At 39.0% G+C, this 23201-nt stretch overlaps 1 protein-coding gene across 3 annotated transcripts in view; it reads right to left on the bottom strand.

Annotated features, from left to right (window-relative positions):
• The window catches only part of FLT1 (fms related tyrosine kinase 1), a 195722-nt gene that overhangs the window by 85098 nt on the left and 87423 nt on the right, over positions 1-23201 (bottom strand). For 2 of the 3 annotated variants that reach the window (XM_003270218.2, XM_003270219.3), the window contains exons 11-13: positions 20612-20726; positions 11826-11934; positions 4486-4794 (exon numbers count right to left, since the gene is read on the bottom strand). In XM_003270218.2, coding sequence (XP_003270266.1) covers positions 4486-4794; positions 11826-11934; positions 20612-20726 — 533 coding nt within the window. Of the gene's footprint in view, positions 1-259; positions 4323-4485; positions 4795-11825; positions 11935-20611; positions 20727-23201 lie in introns of those variants that run through there. The other variant, XM_030818586.1, reaches the window with a different exon arrangement.

The following is a 23201-nucleotide window of genomic DNA, read 5'->3' as shown; positions in this document are numbered from 1 at the left end:
GCTAGCTAGTTTCCTTCCTTTTTTTGAGAGGAGCTTTTCTAAAACTCAAGGATTTTGCATAATAGTTTAGGAGCTATAAATCAAAAACATGATTTTGTGTACAGTCTTGTAATGATTTTTATATAAATATATAGTGTTGTAGTGATAGGCTAATATAATTTTGTGTGAGTTTTGATTGATGTATTTGTGGGGGCGTGTTTGTGTTACTCAACTGTCAGTAACCTAAGTTGTAAGGCAGCAGACCAAACAGGAGAATTTCTTGAACTTTGAAAGCTTTATTGGTTCTTTCCTTCCTCCATTCCCTTCCCAAATGCAAGCAACCAAAGAATTAATTCAAGAGGCAGAGGCACAGATTTGTAGTTTTTGCACTATATAATAGTACAAATATTGTATTTTATATTATTTTCTCTTAAACATACAAATATGATACAATACAATTTATTTTAATAAAATGCCAACCAATATAGTACAACAAAATGAATTCAATACATTAAGATGCAATACATTACAACATTAAAATCCCACATAAGAACAGCAGTACCCCCAAGGCCCCCAATGAGTACAGTATATCTCTAATGAAGTAGTCAGTCAGTCCTGCTGATGTGGATACATTCTAGTTAGGAGGGTACTGGATTGGTAGCTAAAGCTTCCAAGGTAAAAAATAAAAACAACTCCTAATGTCTTTCCCACCCTCCCAAGTCATTCCTTTCCCCTCTTGTTGGAAATCCTGGAACAGAAATCAAAAGAGTTTTGGCATAACTGACACGTTCTCTGTCACTGTCTTCAATTATACAGTATGAGCTTTCTCTGCCCATTTTCGATTTCCTCATCTTAGTGTACTAAAACTGTGAAGGCAGCTTAGGAGTGATGACAATGCTACAAAGATGATACATTGCAATGGCCTTGATTCCATGTCCCTGCAGGGTTCTGCCACATCCCAAAGCCTTTCTCTTTTGAGTCCTGCAGGGCGACTCTCAGGATTAGCATTTGTTAAAGCAATTTAGAAATCCCAGGTTAAAATGTATATTATCATATAACTTTTATAACATTGTTGAAGTAGTATATCATGGCAGGGTTACTATCTGTTAGGAGAAACAGATTTCTCGATAAATTTTGATTTCTATAGCTTATCATTAGTCTTCTCATTTTATAAAAATGAAATCTGAAGGCAAAAAAATGTGCTGAAGGAAGTGCTCTGATGTATAAAAACTTCTTCAAACTAGTGTAGAATGAATGATAGCAATGATCCTTTTGCCTCTTTGAGCATGTCTTTCCTATCTTATCTTGCCCACTACACAGAACGTTACAGTATTTCTGTTTTTGCATTGGGTGCTATCTGCCAAACAGCTTTTCCTAATTGAAAATGCAGTCCTGTTTAAAACCTTTGATTTATGACTACTTGTACATGCTTGCTCATTACAATTTTGACATTTTTTACATAGTAAAGACCCCAAACATATCAGTGAAACATGACAAGATAATAAAGAACAGTATCTTATTATTATTTAATCTCTTTTACAGTGGCAAGCCAATTTTGAAATATCTCATTTAAAACTCAGACCCAATTCACTGAGTTATACTTTTAATAACTTCCTCAGCACACTTACTATTTCCCATGCATTAAATATGATAAAATAATCTATCACTGCCCATGGGTCTTGTAAAAAGGAAGTCTGAATATAGGGCCCACAACACTAAAATCGTGTTTCTAGCTACAAAGTATAACATCATCAACACAGACACGATTTGGACTCCCTGACAGGTGGATTGGAAAACGATGCTTAAAGAGAAGAGAACATTTTAACATAAATGTCATTAAGAATCCCAAAGGCCTTATTTGTACTACACAAACTTCAGATGATAGAAGCAGCAAAAAGGCTGCAGAATGTACATGGGACTCTCAATTAAATACAAGGTTCACATAAACACTCTGAAATATACAGTAATATGCATTTTTCTTTGTACCCATTTCTGAAAAATGTTCTATGTTAAAAGTCTCACTTTTGGCTAGTTTCTAAATGACCAATCAACCCAGGAATCATATTTTGTCAATTCTTACTTTATACATTATAATAATCTATTTTGACGTTTTGAATAAGGGAGGTGCGTTGAACCCATATTTCAAAACCTGTTACTTGATGGAAGTAGGTAGTGGCTTTCCAAAATTTAGCAGTGTAGCTGATCCCTTCAAATTGAGAAAATCAGAATTAACAGACATTTCTGCTGGTTATCAGTAGCCAAAGATAGCTGCCCACCAGGTTCTTTCACTTTTCAGTGTTATGGCCCCAGAGATCTGCCAGGTCACATAAATACACAGCTTCTATCCTCCGTTTGGAATGGGGACTGAGGAACCAGCCTCACACCCCCTATTCCATTTCAATTATTCCCCATTTTAGCCTCTTTTTTTCTTTTTTGTTGGCCCCCCCCCCAAACCCCTTAATCTTCACCTCCCTTCATACCCCAGGGTAACATACCCCTAGGGTAACTAATAAAAAACAAAACCCACCCAAAATTTTCTTAAAAAAAAAAAAAGACTCTCCAGAAGGATTAATTACACAGTGAACAACTAATACTCTATGGAATTCTTAAACTCATCTCTTGGAATTTCTTAAAATCATCTTTTGTAAATACTAACATCCTCCCCTCCCCACAAAAATTGCAAACGGGGGAAGGAAATGGTAGGTTCTGCATGTCCAATTCACCATTTTGTTTTCATAAGGATCCCTCAATCATTCTATTTGCTTTTTTAATGTTAGCAACTATTAAGGCCCCCACGTTCTATGGTATTAAGGCATTGTTTCCTGAAGGAACACACTAACTTATAATGAACAAAGACACCAGGCCAAAGAGCCATAGGTAAAATTTCAAGATACAATTGATTTTTCTTTCCTTTGGGCTGACAACTTCCAGGTTACTAATTGTTTTCAGAGCATTTGGGGCTCCATAAAACTGGCATTCTGGGGAAATGCTATTGTTTACTCTTTCACGTTTGACAAAAGCAATTCCCACGTGAAAGACAAGTTTAGCCGTGGGACAGAATCTGTTACCTAAAGGAGGAAACAGTCTGGTGAGTTCCCAAGCTTGAGAAGTTGTCATGTTGTCACCTCCTATTGAACTGCCCAGCCACTGTGTTCCTCAGCCATGGCTATTTTGGTCATTATAGTTTTTTTTTTAATAGTTTATGCAAGTCACATATAATGATCAATCACAAATAAAAACAACAGAACAATGCAAATTAAATTGGTGAAAAAGTCATTTTCCCTCAAATGCAAGCTTAAAACAAGAGATTACAACTTCTCTTGATTTAAAACTGGTGTGTATTTTTAAAATTACTTTGAATTCTGCTTCTATAGTCTTGCCGCTTCTTAATCCCCATAAAAATCCTATTAACATTTGCGTATGAAGAAAGTGGACCTTTTTAAAGGGCAAATTTTAAATTTACATTTAGAAGAATGCATTAAATCTCTGGTTACAATAGCCTTTATTTCCTTGATAAACTGATTGTGGTACACCTTTGAATGCTGTCATTTTAACATGATAAAGTTCCTTAAAATAATAACCAGAGGACAGGAATATTCAAAACTAAGGCACGATCCACTTTCAGGTGCCATCAATAGCTGTGCAGTGCAGTCAGAGACAGCAAGGAGCAAACCCTTTGCTAGGCTAGTCTACTGTGGCACTAACTGCGTAATTACCTGAATCGCATGAGAGGAGGGAGGGGACGTTGATTTGGATGGACTCTTATAGTTCACACTGAGATAAACCTTTACTATCTCTGAATTACACCAACATCTTGCACCCCTGGGGCCCATTTTAGAAGCTCAAGTTCAAGATTAATTGTGCTTAATGTAAAAAAAAAGCATTTTCAAATAAATAAGCATTATAACTTGCTATCCAGGTGCTATTTACAAATCAAGAGCAGATGAAATAGTCCCAAATAAAACCAGGCAGAAGTCCGACAGAGTCTCAAATTCAACTGTACTCATTCTGAGCTGGAAAATTAACTTATTCGTGTCCATCTTTGGCAGAAACCAGCATTTGTTTAAATTATTCAGTTTGTGCAGCTTCAACACTTAGAAATAAAAAGAGGTTGGCATCAAAATGGAAGGAAAGGATCATCCCAAGTTGTTGTTTATCAGGCAGGAGAAAACAGCAAGAGCAACAAACACAGAGAAGGCAGTGCAGGGATCCTCCAAATCCAAACGTGCACCAAGTCGGCCCCCCGGAGCAGCCCCCTCGGCCTGAATGGGGGGCCCAGGGCTGGGGCCTGGGGGTCTCATTATTACTCCGAACTCATTTTGGGAGGAGCATCTCCTCTGAGCCTGAAAGTTAGCAACAGTGACAATAAATCAAGATGATATGAGACAACTGTTACTTTTTAATGAGTCCTTTAATGTTTTACATTACTTTGTGTGGTACAATCATTCCTTGTGCTTTTAAATTTGGAGATCCGAGAGAAAACAGCCTTTTTGTTGCAGTGCTCACCTCTGATTGTAATTTCTTTCTTCTGGAGGATTTCTTCCCCTGTGTATACATTCCTGGCTCTGCAGGCATAGGTGCCTGAATCTTCCATGGAAACATTCATGATGGTAAGATTAAGAGTGATGGAGTGCTCCTTAGTGATGGCCATTTTTTGCTTGCTAATACTGTAGTGCATTGTTCTGTTATTAACTGTCCGCAGTAAAATCCAAGTAACGTCTCTGTATAAGAACTTGTTAACTGTGCAAGACAGTTTCAGGTCCTCTCCTTCCGTCGGCATTTTTTCCAAGTTAACATGAAACCCATTTGGCACATCTATAAAATAAGAATAAAGAACTTCAGTTAACAGAAAAATCAGTGTCTTTTAATGAGATATTCAAAGATCTTAAGAATTGTTTGTGCACAAATTCTCTCAGCATCAGCATTAAAAAGGATGAGTATTTGGGGTAAATGAGCAAACATAGCAGGTGGGAATCAACTAAGTTCATTCCATCAGAAGTGAGGTAGGAAATGCAAAACAGAACAGTTATTAGGATGGCATTTTCTCCTGATTCACTTGAAGTTGCTCTTCAAAGTGGCATGTTTTTTCCAACTTGGGTGTTAACTTTATTTCCCTTTTTTTTTTTTTTTTTTTGAGTCAGGGTCTCGCTCTGTTGCCCAGGCTGGAGTGCTGTGGCATGATCTCAGCTCACTGCAACCTCCACCTCCAGGGTTCAAGCAATTCTCCTGCCTCAGCTTCCAGAGTAGCTGGGATTACAGGCATGCACCACCACACTGGGCTAATTTTTGTACTTTTTGGTGGGGGCGAGGTTTCACCATGTTGGCCAGGCTGATCTGGAATTCCTGGCCTCAGGTGATCCATTCTCCTCGGCCTCCTAAAGTGCTGGGATTACAGGCATGAGCCACTGTGCCCAGCCTCATTTCCTATTTTTAAAATCATGTACAGTACTCCTACTGGCAAGTGGCACTGGCAAGTGGGCAAAATAGTGAAGTAACATAAGAGCAATTCATCCTAAAAACCAAAGGCACACTTATGGTCAAACTTATCCAAAATAGTTTGTGAACAAGTGAGAATAGGAAGTCCTAGGTAAAGTGTCAATCAATTCCACTTTAGTCCTAGACTTTTGCAGTGAGAAGCAACTGTTATTCACTATCCTCTTCCTGCTCCTGTCCCAGATTACTTGCCCTGGTCCGGCAAAGGCCATGGTGGGCCAGTGGCACAGTGGGCCAGAGAGGAGCCCGCTGACTTACTCAGGACTTCTTTCATGGGGATGGTTCTATTCAGACCTGAGAGAGCAAAGATTTCTTCTGAAAATGCGGACAACTAATCTGGAAGAGTTGCCAGATTCTAAAATGGGGGTGATAGAGGGGTAAAGAGAATAATTTTAAAAATCAAATTTACTCTCAAAAATATTTTAAACATGTTCCGAAGGTGGCTATGTCATTAAAAGCCATTTTCTCCAATGTCGATTCCCAGCTAATCTTTGTGAACAGAAAATAAGTCTTGGGACCCCAAAATCACTAAGCTAAAGGGAAAAGTCAAGTTGAGAACTGCTTACAACAAACCTGCCTCCCATTCTCTTCAAAGTCATCCCTCTGCTCTCTGAGACAAATGCATACCTTATTGCCTCCTTTGGAAAGGCTAATCAGCAACTCAAAAGAATGCAACCATTTGTCTTTCACCTATCTATGACCTGGAAGCCCCCTCCCCACTTCGAGTTGTCCTGCCTTTCCAGGCGGAACCAGTGTACATCTTACATATATTGATTGATGTCTCATGTCTCCTTGAAATGTATAAAACCAAGCTGTACCTCAATTGCCACCTTGGGCACATGTCGTCAGAACCCCCCGAGGCTGTGTCACAGTCATGTGTCCTTAACTTTGGCAAAATAAACTTCCTAAATTGACTGAGACCTGTCTCAGATATTTTGGGCACCTTCATCTCCATCTCCCAGGTGTCTCTGTCAACACCCCATGAGCTCTTCCCCTCCGCATGCCTAACCTGGGCCATCAGTTCACTTTGGGGCTGAGAATTTCTTAGTATCATTTTGGCCCAGTCTCATGGGAGGATTTTAAAAAGTCTGCCGGCCCTGAACTGACCCGCTCTCAAAACCTTCCCATTGCTTATTACTAGTGGTGTATCTGCATTTGAGCAAAGAATTTGGGCCAACATCTTACAAAGTGCTTTGAAGATGAAAAGCATTATGTTATGCTATTATTATTATTATACTTTGCACACAAAGCTATAAAGAAACCTTTAAACGTTAAGGGGACAATAGTCCAAAATTAGATATCATATCAACTCTTTCCTAAATCTCACTTTGCTTGTTTTTCTGATTTTTCTGAGCTTTGGCTTTATTATAAAGTGTCACGTCTGAAGAAATGCCAAAGTATTCATTTGGAACCTGGGAGCGGGGCGTAACAGTGGCTTATGAAGCCATCAGTGGCTGAGGAGAGAGGATACCAGTGGAGGTTTTCCTGCTTTTAAAATGAAAATCTAAGAATGTGCCAGAAGATGCAGGAGGGGCAGCTGACAGTCACTTTTAAGATAACAATAAGGTGTCAGAAATAGTTGCTCTAATTCAGCATCTTTTTATATTTGGGCCATTTTCCAAGCATGAGGAGTAAAACATCAGCCATCAACTTTTACACGGATACTAGAGCAGAGGTATTGTGCACTGGTTGCAATCAACTCTTAACAAGACCACAGACTTTCCATTTATGAGCTCTCATCCTGGTAGTTAGAACCCAAGTGAGCCCAAGTAACACCATTGAGATCGTGTAGAGAGTTTCTATTTACTTTAGTGATTTGAAACTTCCTGTGGAAATAGCTCACAGGTTTCCTGATGGAAGATTTTGTTTATCTTTGCCAAGCACCACCAGGAATCTCAAAATAAAATGCATTTAGTGACATTGGGAAACCAGGGAGATAAGGCAGTGCTGTTCCTGTTTCACCCTCAGTAATTGCTAACACACCCATAGTCATGCTGAGTGCCAGCAAAACAGCAAAAACACACACATAGGAAAAGCAAAGAACCAAATTCGTTTTGAGGCCTGTTTCTTATACAGGGGACATGGTCACTGAAGCTAATTTGTTATGTTATCAGACAGCCTTTTAGAAATGACTATTTCTCAGTCTCACCCCTTTGGTATTCTCTTTCGATCCATGGAAGATGATAAATAAAAATCCCAGAGGGATTTTTCTCCTTAATTCATGTTGACTTTTTTTTTAGTCTGAGTACAAAAACAGACCCAAGAAAGAATTGCCTTCTAACCCTCAAAGTGAAAACAAGAAATCTTCCCACACTTAAGTATCTGTGGCGAATTCAGCACAGTCATCATCATTACCAAATAATCCTCATCCATCTAACATATTATCACATCCATGGCATCTTATGAGGTGTCATGGAGAAGAATCAACCCTTGCTCAGAAGAGGCATTCAACCCAGGGTTAGATGAAAGTGTAATCTATTTATAAAGGTGCATACTTGGGGGTAGATATTTCAACTCAATTGGATCAGGCATGTGCATTAAGTTCACAAAAGGGACAAGCATAGGAATTTAAAAGGATGCCAAGGATCTCATTTGTTGGGTAAAAATAAAGAAGGCTCTACTGCCACTGAAGAGTGGAAATATTATTTAAAAAGAGAGTGAATGGTTACCAGGAAGTTCTGCTTGTTTCAAGTGGATGCTATGTATAAGTGTGTGCCAAAGTGTGGAGTCGAAGCGGTCAAGGATTCTAATGGCCACAGTTTACCATTTTCATCAATTTGGAAGGCAACTCAAAATTTTTGTTGTTGTTGTTTTTGTTGTTGTTGTTGTTCTGAGGCAGGGTCTGGCTCTGACAGTCAGGCTGGAGCGTGGTAGTGCCATCATGGCTCACTGCAGCCTCGACCTCCTGGGCTCAAGTGATCTTCCCACTTCAGCCTCCCAAGTAGGTGGGAATACAGGCACATGCCACCAGGCCTAGCTAATTTTTGTATTTTTTGTAGAGACAGGATTTTGCCATGTTTCCCAGGCTGGTCTCAAACTCTTGTGCTCAAGCAATCTTCCCATCTCAGCCTCCCAAAGTGCTGGGATGACAGGCGTGAGCCATTGTGCCTGGCCCCAAGTAACTGTATTTTAAGGGCAACATGATTGAAATGAGGACCAGTAAAGATCCAGATCTAGACAAGAAGAGCATTAAAATTTTAGACAGGCACTTTTAAAGCATTACCCTCGCTGAGTCAAGTATAAACACTGAACAAATATATGTTCATTTTTTTAAAAAAATAGACATATGAGGTACAACATTCCTGAGTCTTTACTCTCATCTCTAGTGACAAAGATTTGAGTGACAGAAAGATAATAATTATTTAAAAACTAATAATGAATGTAAGCAAGTTAACCTAATATCACAATCAAAACCAGAACTTTTCAGGACTGGTAGAAAAGGATTAAGGGAAAGTATATTCCAGGCAATGAGGGCTTGGTTGGCTGAACTTGTGTCAGTTTTAAGATTAAAGCTCTTGGATTTCTAGAGGAAAAGAACTGTGAGCTTCAAGTAGGTATGTCTGAATTGAATTCTCACTTTGTATGGATAAGCCTTGGGATCTAGAAAAGGTTTCCACCCCACCATGGTTATACATTGTACAATATGGTGAGAAGTAGGAGGGAATTTCTGCCTGAATTCAGCAGGAGATCACCTTTATCAACTTGCGCCCTTTCAGCAACAACCATGGGTAGAAATATGACGCAGCGATGAGACTCTGGGCTAGCCAGATGTTGGTGCTGTGACTAATGCTAGGCATCGATTAGCTTTCATTGGGAACACTGATTAATAAGGAAGTGAGCATGATGTTCCCCCCTTCTCTTAGCACATCCTCTTCTAGTACTGCCCTCAGACCCAGGCAAGAAGGATCCCTGTCGCAGCTCTGTTCTGGTCGCAGCTCTTCCCACAATGTGAAGAGTTTATGGGGCCAAGTGAGCATGCCTACCCACAGCCTGTGTCACTCCATTCCTATATCATGCTCCAGGTCCCTGGGATCTCAGAATTCCCTATAAGGCTGATTTAAATCTGCTTCTAGGTTGGCTCTTCCCTAGGTCTGGCCTCCTGAGATCAGACTGCTTGTCAGTATTCACACCTTTGGGTCTGTCCAAGCAGTGGCCAAAGGAGACTATCTGTGAGGGGCATGGGGAGAGCTTAGATGTGTGGGCTGGGAGACACCACACACGGTGCATGGCCCCTTGCAGTGTGGACAGGCTAAGGGGCGGAGAGGGGAGGTGGGTGATTTAGTTTTTCTGCACCGCCAGGTGCTGCCACGATCTGCTCTGGAATCTGAGTAGTCTCAGAGCTCTAAATTGATCCTGACCTCTCAGGTCATCATGAAAGTATATTTGTCCATAGGGGGCTAAAAGGTATTTAATGGCTTGTTTGCTTGATGTAGAACTTGTCAGTAGTTAGACGTATGGTTTGTGGGCCTCCACTGGTACTCTTGTCTTGGCTCTGAAAATGTCAGGGCAAGTCTCTTCTCTTCTCTCCACCTATTCAAATCCCACCTTCTCTCTTCCTATTCGGGTCCTGCTTCCTTCTCAGAGGCTTACGGCTGCACTGTCCAATCTGGTACCTATGAGCCACATGTGGCTTTTGAGCACTTGAAATGTGGCTACTGTGTCAGAGGAACTGAAGCATATTCAGTTTATTTGATTTTATTCAAACTGATTTAAGTGTAAAGACCGAAGCAGTGTAATATTTTTTTAAAATACTGATTACATATTGAAATCACAATAGTTTGGATACATTGGGTTAAATAAAATTAATTTTACTTTTAAAAAAACATGGTTACTAGAAAGTTTTAAATGGTATTTGTGGCTTATATCTCTATTGGACAGTGGTGGCTGTAGAAAGCAAGCTCATCTGTCACATTACCTCTGCACATAAATTTTGATACTAGGGTATATGTAATTTGACATTTCTTCTTTGTTTCTTTGGTGTTAGAACTGTGTTCCTAGAAAGACAGGACTTCATTGATGTTCCTCCAAGTGCTCAGTAGAGTTGAACTGTACCATTTAACTGTGCTGATTAAACTGTCACAAAGTTATTGAATGTTCAGAACAAAACAGGAATTTTTCAGTCTTTTGTATTCTAAATCAGACATACTATGACTATAGGCTGAGACAGTAACTTGTTTCCAACCAAATATAAAGGACAGTGCAAACCTTTGTATTTAATTAGTCCAAATCATCTGAGTTTTATTAGAGCACCAATCTGTGTGCAATCTCCGTCTGAATCCTTCTCTAAATAAAGGCCATGTCCTACTTGGAATGGATGCAAAGATGACTTCTCTTCCACTTCTCTAACATAAGAGACAGGGACTGACTTGGCCTAGAGCAGCTCTGCTATGCACCTCTCCAAATCCCATTTGCTCATCTGGGAAACACAAGAGCTATGATGCAGAATAGCCTCTAGAATCCCTGCCAGCCATGACATTCTATGAGAGTCTATTCAGGGATATCTCCCATGGCACGGCTTCTCTGGGGCTTGGCTAACTTGCCAGAGGCTCCTGTGATCTGACAACACATATGTATCATGGAATTGGACCTGTCTATTTCTTTCTGGAGAACTTTTGGCAATTTCTGCAGCCTGCCCCGTGCAGTGAGAAGTTTCCAGAAAGTTGGCTTACTGCCCATGTTTCCTCAGAAATTGGGGGAGTGTGGAGCCAGGCAATTGTTTTTATACTTTGAGCTACTTACTTCCTTCCTGTACCCATTGAGGGACATAGGGAGTGCCATTTGTGTACCTTGGAGGTTTTTAAGATTTGCAGAGACCATCATATTTAAGGCTAAAAATTCTTAAATGCTATCAAAAAATAGCACATTAACTATTGTTAATAAAGCTCCATTTCAGATTGCTACAGAGCCTCATTCCCCAAAAAGTCTAAATTACCTAAGTTGTGAAACAATTAACTTTTTGGTTAAAACAAAAACAAAACCAAAAACAATGTCATCATATTATATGCATTATAATTGGTTTCCTTGATTGGTATTGAACTGCTATGTACCAGACCCTGTGCTAGGTACTGAAGGGAATGAAAAAATGAGCATACAAGATTCCCAATTCACAGTCCAGTCTGGGAGGGAGACAAACACAAATAACTCTAAAAGAGAATTCAGGGAAATAACTCTTTAGGAGATCCGATGAGGTAGAATTCTATTCCTGAGAGCAAGGATGAAGGCACTCAAAGTTTGACAATTCTATGGAATTAAAAAAAAAAAATCACTCAAGCTATAAATGCACTAAAAGCAAACAAGACTGAAGAGAGAATGAAGTCCCCAGGCTGTCTCTGGGTATAGGATGTGTGGCTTACCTGTGATATAAAAGCTTATGTTTCTTGCCACAGTCCCAACTTTATTGGAAGCTATGCAAATGTAGATTCCAGAAATTCTAGAGTCAGCCACAACCAAGGTGCTAGCCGTCTGCAAAAGAAAAGGAAACTTTAGCTAGCAATAGGACAAATAACGAATTGAACACCCCAAGCTACTTCTGAGGTTGAAATGATTCAGCTATTCCATTCATTCTGCAAAGAGAGTATTGCATAGGTGGTGGTGATCAGAAGGCTCTCCCCTTGCCGAGCCCCAAGGAGAATGGAAAAATAACAGGAAAGCAGGTCCTCAGGAGACCGGGGCCTATGACATCCGACTCGTATGAGGGTTTCAGGCTTATTTATCTCGTGCTGCTGGCGTAACAATTACAGACCTGAAGCTGAGATGTGGGACGGCACGTCCTACCCTATGAGGTGGTCAGTTCCACATCAATGAGAGGAACAGGTGAGGCTGAGGCCTTCCCTTTTGTTTGGGTGACCTGAGAGCATGGATGCCAGTTATAACAGGAGCCTTCTCTGCTGTTTGGTTCTATAACAGGCATGTTAAGTGAGCAAGGACAGAAGAGAATGTTTGGCTGAAACTTTTTTTTTCTTTAAGAAATGGGGTCTTGCTATGTTGCCCAGGCTGGCCTTGAACTTCTGGGCTCAAGCAGTTTTCCCACCTTTGTCTCCCAAGTAGCTGGGACAACAGGCACATGCCACTGTACCTGGCTTGAAACATTTTTTTATATGCTCAAATAATGTGGCATGCAGCACTGGATGGTCCTGAAGGAGGGTGTGTGTGTGTGTGTGTGTGTAAATTACCTAATTTCTCTTACTAGATTAAGTATCTATTCCTAATCTAGAAGATGAAAATTTAAATTATGAATTAATGCAATTATATTGTTCCACTAGACTTCAGTGCTGTTATTTGACAACTTAGTCCCTAAAGAAACATTAGCAGTCAAAATTGCATGAACTTGAAAGCACTTTTCAAATTGTGATGTCTAAAAAGTAATGAAACAAAACTTTGCACAACTTAAAGACTTGCAGTCTTCCAAAGAAAAAAAATTGGCAATATGAAACAAATTGTTAAACATTCCTAAATTTAACCCAAGCTTGCATTAAAAAGTAGTGTATAATCTATATGAAAAAAATGAGAAAGCTAGTTTCTCATACTTAAAATTATGGAAAAGAAAAGTTGGTCCAGTTACTTATAAATCTTTGCAGCCTGTCTCCTAGGACAAAAATAACTGGTTATGGGCTTTGAAATTGCAGAGGCTGTGCTAATGCTTCCAGACTAACGGAGTGTCCTAGCTGAAGTATAATGACAAGTGGCTTACAGGCCAAAGTAATGTAAGGCTGAAATGTGACAGCTGACTTTCCAGGATGGTGGACATACTCTACAAGTGGTTTGGCTGTAGGAGAGAGTCCTAACATTTTCTGAGTTTCTAAGTAATGTGCTAGGCACTTTAGTTGTGTTTTCTTATCCCATCTAATAAATTAAGGTATTTCTGTCTTTAATCTACAGATCAGGAAGACTTAAACACATGTTCCTAATGTTTTTAGCCAGCAAATTCATTGGTCCAAATTCTCTATAATTTTCACTGTGGTATAGTGAGTAGTACACAGTGCTTTCTCTTCTGTTTGTTGGAAGGATCTGCTTAATTACACCTACCCATATATTCTCTGTGTATTATTGAAATTATTGGTAATGAAAGTGTCTGCAATATGTGGCAGACAATTTAGCAGACATTTACTGAGTGATTATCAAGGCATTGCCCAGATGTTGTAAGGGAGACAGAGATGAATATGACACAATCTCTCCCTTAACACTATCATTCTTTAAGGTGATAGAGAAGAATTTCCCTCCTTGAAGATCACACAAGAATTATTCTCTCTTTTGCAAGGAAAGCTTATATGAACGCAAATAATCCATGGGAAAGAGTATGAAAGAGAGCTCGGGTGTCCCTTTTCTTATTTGGATGATGAATCTTTGTAAGAGGTGGGACATAAAAAATTCTGAATAGCCATTTCCTTGTAATTGTTGTACCCGCCCGTTTAGAGTCATGGAAGGAAATGGAAGTAGTTGGAAGAGAAGCTTGTAGGTGGCAACATGAAAGAACTGTTAGCTGGTGGAAGCTGGAAGACAGGAGAGATCGTCAAATATGACTCTGACTCCCTTATATTGTCTCAGGAAGCTTAGACGCTTCAAAGCAGTTTGCAAAAAATTCAGAAACAAGGAGCTCAGATGAAGCCTTCTTAAGCTGGGGTGTCAGCTCCAGCACTGTTTTTCTCATGAAGTTAGTTCTCAAGTGTTTATCCTAATGGCCTCAGGAGAAACTTACTCAGATTCTCAGATTAATTGTTGCTCAGCAAAGAAGTGAAAACCCCATTTCTGTTGGCTTGGGAGTGTTTGAAATTATGGACAGCATTTATCTGCATCTATGAGTCATGTTTGGGTTTTTATTTAAAAGATTTTGATTTCATTGAACTTAGAGCAACTGAGAACAAGAACTAGGTTTCGTGGCAAGGGAAAATCAATTCAGATGTATACACTTGCCACGTTTAAGACCTGTGTAGGTAACCTGGGAATGGCGGTGGCCATTTTACAAGTCCCCAACAAATAGTCAAATAGGTCCAAATTTATGTATAATCAGAGAGTAAAACTGAGGTGCCCCGAAGTGAAATGAATCCAGGTCACAAGATGGAGACAGAAATGTATTGAATTTTTCTTCTTTTGTGTGAATGACATCTTCCAAAACAAGACACATTACTTGTAGTCAAGCCTGCCCCAGAAATCATGTCTCCAAAGCTTCTATTAAAATAGAAGCAGAAAACAAAGTTGATGGGAGTTTACATTATTTCTTTGTTTCTGTGAACCTTTATGTATGCCTTACAATGCACCAGGCAGCATGCAAGGCACTTTACAGGAATTGTCTCATTTAATCCTCCCTAAAACCCTGCGAGATGGGTATATTACCCTATTCTACAGGTAAGACAACTGAGGTTCCGAGAGATTAAATGATTCACCCAAAGATACAAAGGACCACAGACAGGCCTGGGCAGAATTTATGCTCAGGTGTGCCTGCCTCCATGCCTATGCTCCTAATCTCTACACCAAATTGCTTCTCGCCTTGAGACTCTTTAAATTGAATAACACAGGTCTATTGGCAAAGTTCTGTCTACACCTTGAATTGAATTTTTTCTTGAGAATACTTCCTTTAATCAGCAGAGATGGGTAACATAAATTAAATACTACTACTATTTACAGAAATACTAGTTTGCTTCTTTGATGACATTTTACATAACTGCAAGCTGCTTTTCAACTGTTGTTATGTGGTTTGAAAATATATTTGATAAATACAATGGTTATCACTAAAGAAGAAAAGTTAAAAAGGTGAAACATATCCTATGGTCAGTTTTATTAAAATTTTTCTCATTTCTAGAGTGCTTCTCTTTCAGAGGATATATTTTTAAATTATAAATTCAAACATTTTCTCATTAAAAATAAAATTATTTGACAATTAAAGTTTAAACTTTATAGGGCCAGAGAAAGGAGGTCAAGTGTGAATTGTAGATCAGTGTAGTCTGGCTGGACTAGAAGGCAGCTTTGCATGGGACAGTGAGTTTCAATGTCTGAGTCTTCTGAATAAAGGAGAAAATCTGTTCCTCAGTGCTTATATCCAAATACTATGGTGTTAAGGGAAAAAAAATGAAAATAGCATCACAATTTGGGCATGCAATATCAACTAAATACTTTCAAAGAGAAAGTAACCAAGAATTTGAGTTGTGCGTTTGAAATTATAATCATTTATTCTATAAGGTATGCCAAAATAAATTCTTAAGGATATCTACTTGTATTAGTTCTATAACTAGTTTTCATTTTCCACAATTGAAAATAAATGAAAGAGGACTGAGGAAGAGAAAAAAGCAAAAGTGCTGAAATAAAATTAGACTATCAGGCCGGATGCGGTGGCTCAGGCCTGTAATCCCAGCACTTTGGAAGGCCGAAGTGAGTGGATCACCTGAGGTCAGGAGTGCAAGAACAGCCTGGCCAACAAGGCAAAACCCTGTCTCTACTATAAATACAGAAATTAGCTGGGCATGGTGGCAGGCGCCTGTAGTCCCAGCTACTTGGGACGCTGAGGCAGGAGAACAGCTTGAACATGAGAAGCGCAGGTTGCAGTGAGCCGAGATTGTGCCAAAATAAATAAATAAATAAATAAATAAGACTATCAAAGTTTATATTAGTCTTAAAGGACTCATGCTTTCTACTCTTCATTTTTACTACTTTTGCTTTTTGCGGTGCTTCCAGCTGCCTGGCCTGGCCCTCAAGGATTTATGTGTTAGAGACAGATCCTTCAAGCCCATTCTCTAGGCTCTTTGGTATGACCCAGGAATGCTCATAAAACTATCAGCAAGTACTGTAAGTTTGGAGTTTTTCATGCTCCTTCCTTCCTTCCCCTTCACTAAGCATTAGTAATTCATTACTACAATGTCGTTTGAACCTCACGGAATAGAATGGATGGGCTGATGTGTCATTCAGCCTAATTCCAGCACTCGTTTTTTAAAAATCTATATATGGAACACTGATTTTAATCTCTGAATGTTTCTAATTTAGCTTCCTTTCAAGTGTTTCATGGAGAAATAAAAGTAGATGTGTAAAGGTCATGGAAGAATCTAAAATTAACACAGGGTGGCACATTTGAGCCAACTGATGGGAAAACGGAACGTGAGATTTAGAAAAAATTGGGGTGTGTGTGGGAACTGAAACACAAGCTGTAATTCTGTGGTTAGGATTCTTGCTCCTGTCATGGATTTGTCTCATACAGGACACACTTCTCAAGGTACAGTCAGAAGGATTTCAATGGAAATATTGCTAACACATTAAAATGGTAACGATTCTCCAACCTTACAGAATTAATGTTGTGATAACATATTTCCTGTGTGTTTTTTCTAACACGGGGTTCCTTCTACTTCCTCCTCCATATCTACAAACCTAACAGTTTGGCAACACCATTTAGACAATCCGAAAGTGCACATTTGCTACTAGCAACTCCAGTTGATGACTCACTTTTCACAAATCTGGGCCAAAACTCGCCAATAAGGAAACTAAATTTTATTGTCCTCTATACCCTTCCTTAAGTTAAACAAAAAAATACAACAAAACAAAGAAAAAAAATCCAAGGTGCTCCAGCGTGAGTGTGATCGCTGCCCCACTGACCTGTGGAGTAGCATTGCTGGGCAGGCTACCATGTCAAGGTGGATAAAGGGATCACCGCAGTCTAAGCTGGGACTTTAATTTGCTTTCTAAAAATGTATAGAAAATAAAAACAGTTTTAACTGTAAAGGAAAAAGCATTGCATATAATTCAGAAACAGCAAAACTTCCATTTTGTCACCATCATATGACAGATACATTTTTTTCACACCCACAAAAAGATATATTAGTAGATGCTAAAAGTAAAATTACTAAATTCTCCTAAATTCAAGATATGAACTCAATAATTTTATTTAAAGTCTAATATATTACAATTACAACTGCTAATGGGATATGTACCATATATATAGATATAAAATATATCTCTCTCTCTCTCTATATATATATATATATAGAGAGAGATTTTGTTTAGTGTGAGCATTAAAAGTTTTTTCAGTGCAAACAATTGTTTAACAAAGTCTTCATTGTATATGATCACAATTGGTTTGGGGAATTGCATAAGGGTACATATGACATTCACTTTAATAAAGCAGTACTTGTATAGGGCTTTCTCATTATGTTATGTTATATTACTTTACGTTACGTTATGTTATTTATTTATTTACTTTTTGAGACAGAGTCTCACTCTGTCACGCAGGCTGGAGTGCAGTGGCACAATGTTGGCTCACTGCAACCTCCACCTCCTGGGTTCAAGCGATTCTTGTGCCTCAGCCTTCCGAGTAGCTGGGATTACCACTATGCCCGGCTAATTTTTGTATTTCTAGTAGAGACGGGGTTTTGCCATATTGGCCAGGCTGGTATTGAACTCCTGACCTCAGATGATCTGCCCGCCACTTTGGTAGGTGATCGGCCTACCTAAGTGTTGGGATTACAGGCATGAGCCGCCACACCTGGCCTTCATTATGTTATTTCATTTCATCCTTGTAACAGGAAGTACTAGGTAAGGCAAGTATCATTAGTTCTGTGTTTTTGGAGGAAAGAACTCAAGCTGAGAGAGGTGAGCTAGTTTGTATGTGGTTATACAGAGAGGAAGTGTTGTAGTTTGACTCCAGGGCTCCTGATGGCAGGTTGGGTAGCACAAGTGCAGAGGTCTATATTTAAAATCTTCTGCATAACTGTAAAATTACCAGACAATAAATTTGTTTTCAACCTTTATGGAGAAAATCAGGGAAGTTCTTTAATCATGGGCATGTTTTGATACTCCATTTCCACTGATTTTTATAGGTTTTACATTATATATGGAGTCAAGTTGCCACTTCATGGTTTGGGTTAGCCAGAAACTTCACCTAGCTTTCTTATTTTTCATTTTATTTCCTATTGTATATTTTTGTGGATAGGATACCAAAATAGCACTAGAAGTTACCACTGAAATTAAGCTTATAAATTCTTGTGTTAATATCCAGCAGTTAACAGTACATCCTCCTGATATGGTCAGGAAAAAGCAAAATGAATTGACACAACCAATGAATGGCATCTTGACATTTTTCTAGTACTTTGTGACAACTAATTTGCTGTCCACTGCTAATAAACTGAGGTAGTTTCCTTATTAAAAATATCTGAAGGCCGGGTGTGGTGGCTCATGCCTGTAATCCCAGAACTTTGGGAGGCCAAGGCAGGCGGATCACGAGGTCTGGAGTTCTAGATCAGCCTGGCCAACATGGTGAAACCCCGTCTCTACTAGAAATACAAAACTTAGCCAGGGGTGATGGTGTGTGCCTGTAATCCCAGCTACTCGGGAAGCTGAGGCACAAGAATTGCTTGAACCCGGGAAACGGAGGTTGCCATAAGCTGAGATTGGGCCACTGCACTCCAGCCTGGGCAACAGAGTGAGACTCTTTGTCTCAAAAAAAAAGAAAGAACAAATTAAACTTTCAAGTTTATATAACTTCCTCTAAGTATGTCATTAAAGTGCTCTCTTATCAATAGCTATACATCATGGAATGTTTTAAAGTACTGCTTATTTCTGTTAGAGAAAAAGGGTTGTAAACCACCTACAGCTACTGCTATAGTTATAAAAACTTCTTAAGTGTTTAATAAGAGACTATTGGTGTTATCATATAAGCTATTGCCACTCTGACTAATTTCTACATTGGCTTACTTGGCTATAAGGGCATTAGGTTTTGCAAAGGAAAGACTTTGGTTTGAGTCTCTCATTTACACTTTTAAGCTGGCTTTGGGTTAATCGTCTTATCATCCCTGTTTTCTTTATCTTTAAAATGGAGATAACCACTCTCATCTGCCAAAGTATGATGTTGACATTGGCATATGTCAAAAAGTTTCACATAATGAAAATTATAGATATTTGTTGTTATTGTTAAATCACACATGAGGAACGATGCCATCTACTTTGTCATCTTCAAGTGCAAAGTGTATGGCTGAATAGATGACATAAGCATACCCACACTCAAGCAGGCAGTGGAATCTGTATTAACAGTCTCTACTCCAAATCAAGAAATATATGTGTAAACAGACATGTCAGCAAGGGGATACTTGATATGTTTTTTCTTTTTAAAAGAATCATGGCTGGGTGCAGTGACTCATGCCTGTAATCTCAGCACTTTGGGAGGCTGAGGCAGGTGGATCACCTGAGGTCAGGAGTTTGAGACCAATCTGGCCAACATGGTGAAACCCTGTCTCTACTAAAAATACAAAAATTAGCCGGGCGTGATGGCAGGTGCCTGTAATCCCAGTTACTTGGGAGGCTGAGACAGGAGAATCACTTGAATCCAGGAGGCAGAGGTTGCAGTGAGCCGAGATCACACCATTGCACTCCAGCCTGGGTGACAGAGTGAGACTCCATCTCAAAAAAAAAAAAAAAAAAAAAAAAAGAAAAGAAAAGAATCACCATCCCTGTGCCAGACAATAGCAGATTTTTAAGTGTATTCTTTACTAATTCAACAGGAAAAAGCCACTAGGTCTGAGATCCACTGAGACTTCCCTAGCTGACAGGCTTGTTAGTTATTGCCAAGGTTCAGTGGGGGTTAGGGGAGTATAAAATGAATAGTGCGCTGATGAGGTCAAGGAATCTTGATAGATTGTGTGTGTTTGCATATCCCCCCCAACTCAGGCTTTGCTCTTGCAGACAGAGGGAAATACATGATATTTCACAAAATAGAAACATTCAGTTTTAGCTCTAAGTCTTACACTAGCTTTTGCTTACTGGGATCCCACTTTATGTACATCAGTGATTCTCAATCCCCATTAGGTGCTGGAATCACCTGGGAAGCTTTTACGAGCCCTAGGCTGCACTCCGGAGATTTGGATGTAATAATAATTGGTAGAGTATTCTAATAGGCAGCCAGGACTGTGAACCACCAATATGGACCAGTTTGATGTTCAAGTGGACAGTGCCATCTCTACCATTAGGAAAGAGTACTCATTATGTTGGAACTGGTAGCTTGAGTAGTCTCTGTGTGTCTCCATGAAGACATAGCTCAGATATTGTCTTTCTTCTCTCTGAATTTTTGTTTGAACATTTGAATTACTTCTGGTTCCAATAAACCTAGAATTGGGAGCTGAGAGTGTATTTGTAGAATAAATATCCCAGTGCGCATTTTTACAAACAATACCTTATTCTTTCCTTCTATTATTGCCATGCGCTGAGTGATGCTATCAATTCTGTTTCCTGTGTTGCTGTCGGGATCCAGGATAAAGGAGTCTTCATTATTGGAACAAAAGTCACACCTATTAAAAAAAAAAGTTATCACAATGTGGCTTTACAGTGTGGTTCAGTCAATGGGGACAGGTGAAATGAAAACTTGGTGTAAGTCCTCAGATAACAAAGTCACAAATTTCATGTGTGAGTCTTCTTTTCCTTAGATTTTTTCCTATATTCATCCTCAAAACTTAAAAATAGCAAATATATTTGGCTAATACTCGAAAAAAGCCCCACACTAGTGTGTCACCACACATCCTTCTTGTTCTAAATGTTAATATTAAATAAAAATGCATAAATTAGAAAATTTAATATCTAGATTTTAGTTTTTAGTGGAAGTAGCATTCAAACACGGAAAAAATGAAGTTATGTTAATGAATAAAAACCTCAAGGAAATCATACCGTTTTATATCTATAAAAGGCTGGCTTTTAATCAGAATATGTAGTTGGATGGCTAATTTTTTCCAGGGCTAATTAAGTGCATATGGAAATCAACATCATGAAACAGTTATTAAATTCAGTCTCTCTCTGCTCAAGTTTTGGGGAACTTGAGTTCTCAGGCCTCAAGTGTTTAATTATAAAATAAAGGTGTTGATGTTATTTATCTTCAAGGTCCATGAATTCTCTCTCTCTGTTTTAAACATTTCAACACTTTGCATTCTGACTTTCTGGACTAGAATTTTTTTGAGCAGAAAGCTTGCTGGTCTCTAATTTGTACATGTCTTGGGCAGATTCTGCAGATTTTTTGTATTTTTTTTAGTAGACACGGGGTTTCACCATGTTGGCCAGGCTGGTCTCAAACTTCTGACCTCAAGCGATCCACCCGCATTGGCCTCCCAAAGTGCTGGGATTACAGGCGTGAGCCACATCACCTGGCCGGATTCTGCAGATTTTTTAAAACAAGAGGAATTTTATTATTATTATTATTATTATTATTATTATTAGAGACAGGGTCTCACTCTGTCACCTAGGCTAATGCGCAGTGGTGCAATCGTAGGTCACTGCAGCCTCGAACCTCTAGGTTCAAGCAATCCTGCCACTTCAGCCTGTAGCTGGGATTATAGGTTAAGTGAAATTTTCAAGCTTCATTTCCAGAAAAAAATGAGTGGTTCATCTTAAGTAGCCAAGAGCAGGAATGACTTATGTGAGAGGAAAATGAGAGGCTAAAGTCAGTGAGAAAAAGGGGAAGACGGAAGGGAATGTGATCAGAAAAACGTTCTGTTACTATTCCTCTCTGGTCCTTGAGCTGAGAAGGAACTCCAGAGTGTTAAACTATCGCATCTGCAGGGGTACTTGCCCTGTTAACGTCCTCCTGCAGAGTACTCACCACCTTTTAAGTGCTGACTTAATGGTTCTGAGTCCCTGCTGGGCCGACAGCTACAGGAGGACAGAGGACAAATCGACGTATTCACTCTGTCCCCATAGCTAAGCAGGGCCCGAGCATGCTGTCGGCGCCCCATAAGCATTTGCACACACGCAGACAGGCACAAGGTACCCGACGTTGTTTTTGCTAAGAGTTTCTACTTTCTTTAATTGTTTATTATTATCAAACATACTGATAAGTAGAGAGAATAGTGTGATACACCCCCATATACCTGCCACCCAGATTTCACAGTTATCGAGATTTTGTCACATTGGCTTAATCTATCCCTTTTTTTTCTTATTTTATTTATTTATTTATTTATTTATTTTAAAATTTTCTAGCCTGGCCAAGTGAAGGATTTCTGTATTTTAAAACAAATCTCAGGCATCTTGTCATTTTAGCCCTATGTACTTCAGTGAGTCTCTCTAAAAAATGAGCAAATTTTTCCAATATAACCACAACGCTACTTTTATACCTAAGAGAATTAGCAATAATTCCGTGGTGGTGTTTGCACCTAAACCGTATATCAGATTTCCCCAAATGTTTTTAAAGATGTCTGTCTTACAATTAGATTACAAGATTTAAAGTTTAAAAAGAATGAATAAAAGGTGACCATTCCTCAAGGAATTTCTGCAGTTTTTTACCAGGTATAACCTTATAATAATCATCAGGTAAAATAAATGAACATTTTAATGCTTATTGGTAAGTAGAGTAAACTGAACCAAAGAGAAATTATATACTTTCTCCTTTATTAGAAACATTTTAATGACAAAGTTTAAAAGTCATTATATGAGAGTCACTTTGCCTTATTTTTTCATTATCATATTCTCCATTTTCAAGACTATAACATCCCCATCTTAATCTCGTGTTAGACTTGCTATCTTTCACACACTCATAGTGCAGGCATGAGTGTATATAATGTACACATATACACATGTGTATACCTAGATTAGACACGTGCATATGTACTCGGGATTGTGACATCAAACAGCTAAAGTTCTCTTGTATCTGGAAGACAAGCTTTGAGATTGTATTCCTTTTCCCCCAAAGCAAGGAAAAAGATCAGGGAGGCCTTAGTCAAAGATCTTAAGTTCATACTCTTGGGCTTTAGGAAATGCAAAGAAATATGTTAGAGTAAAGC

This window comes from Nomascus leucogenys, chromosome 9 (assembly GCF_006542625.1).
Source record: "Nomascus leucogenys isolate Asia chromosome 9, Asia_NLE_v1, whole genome shotgun sequence".
Taxonomy (NCBI): domain Eukaryota; kingdom Metazoa; phylum Chordata; class Mammalia; order Primates; family Hylobatidae; genus Nomascus; species Nomascus leucogenys.
This window is presented reverse-complemented; position numbering and strand designations above follow the sequence as displayed.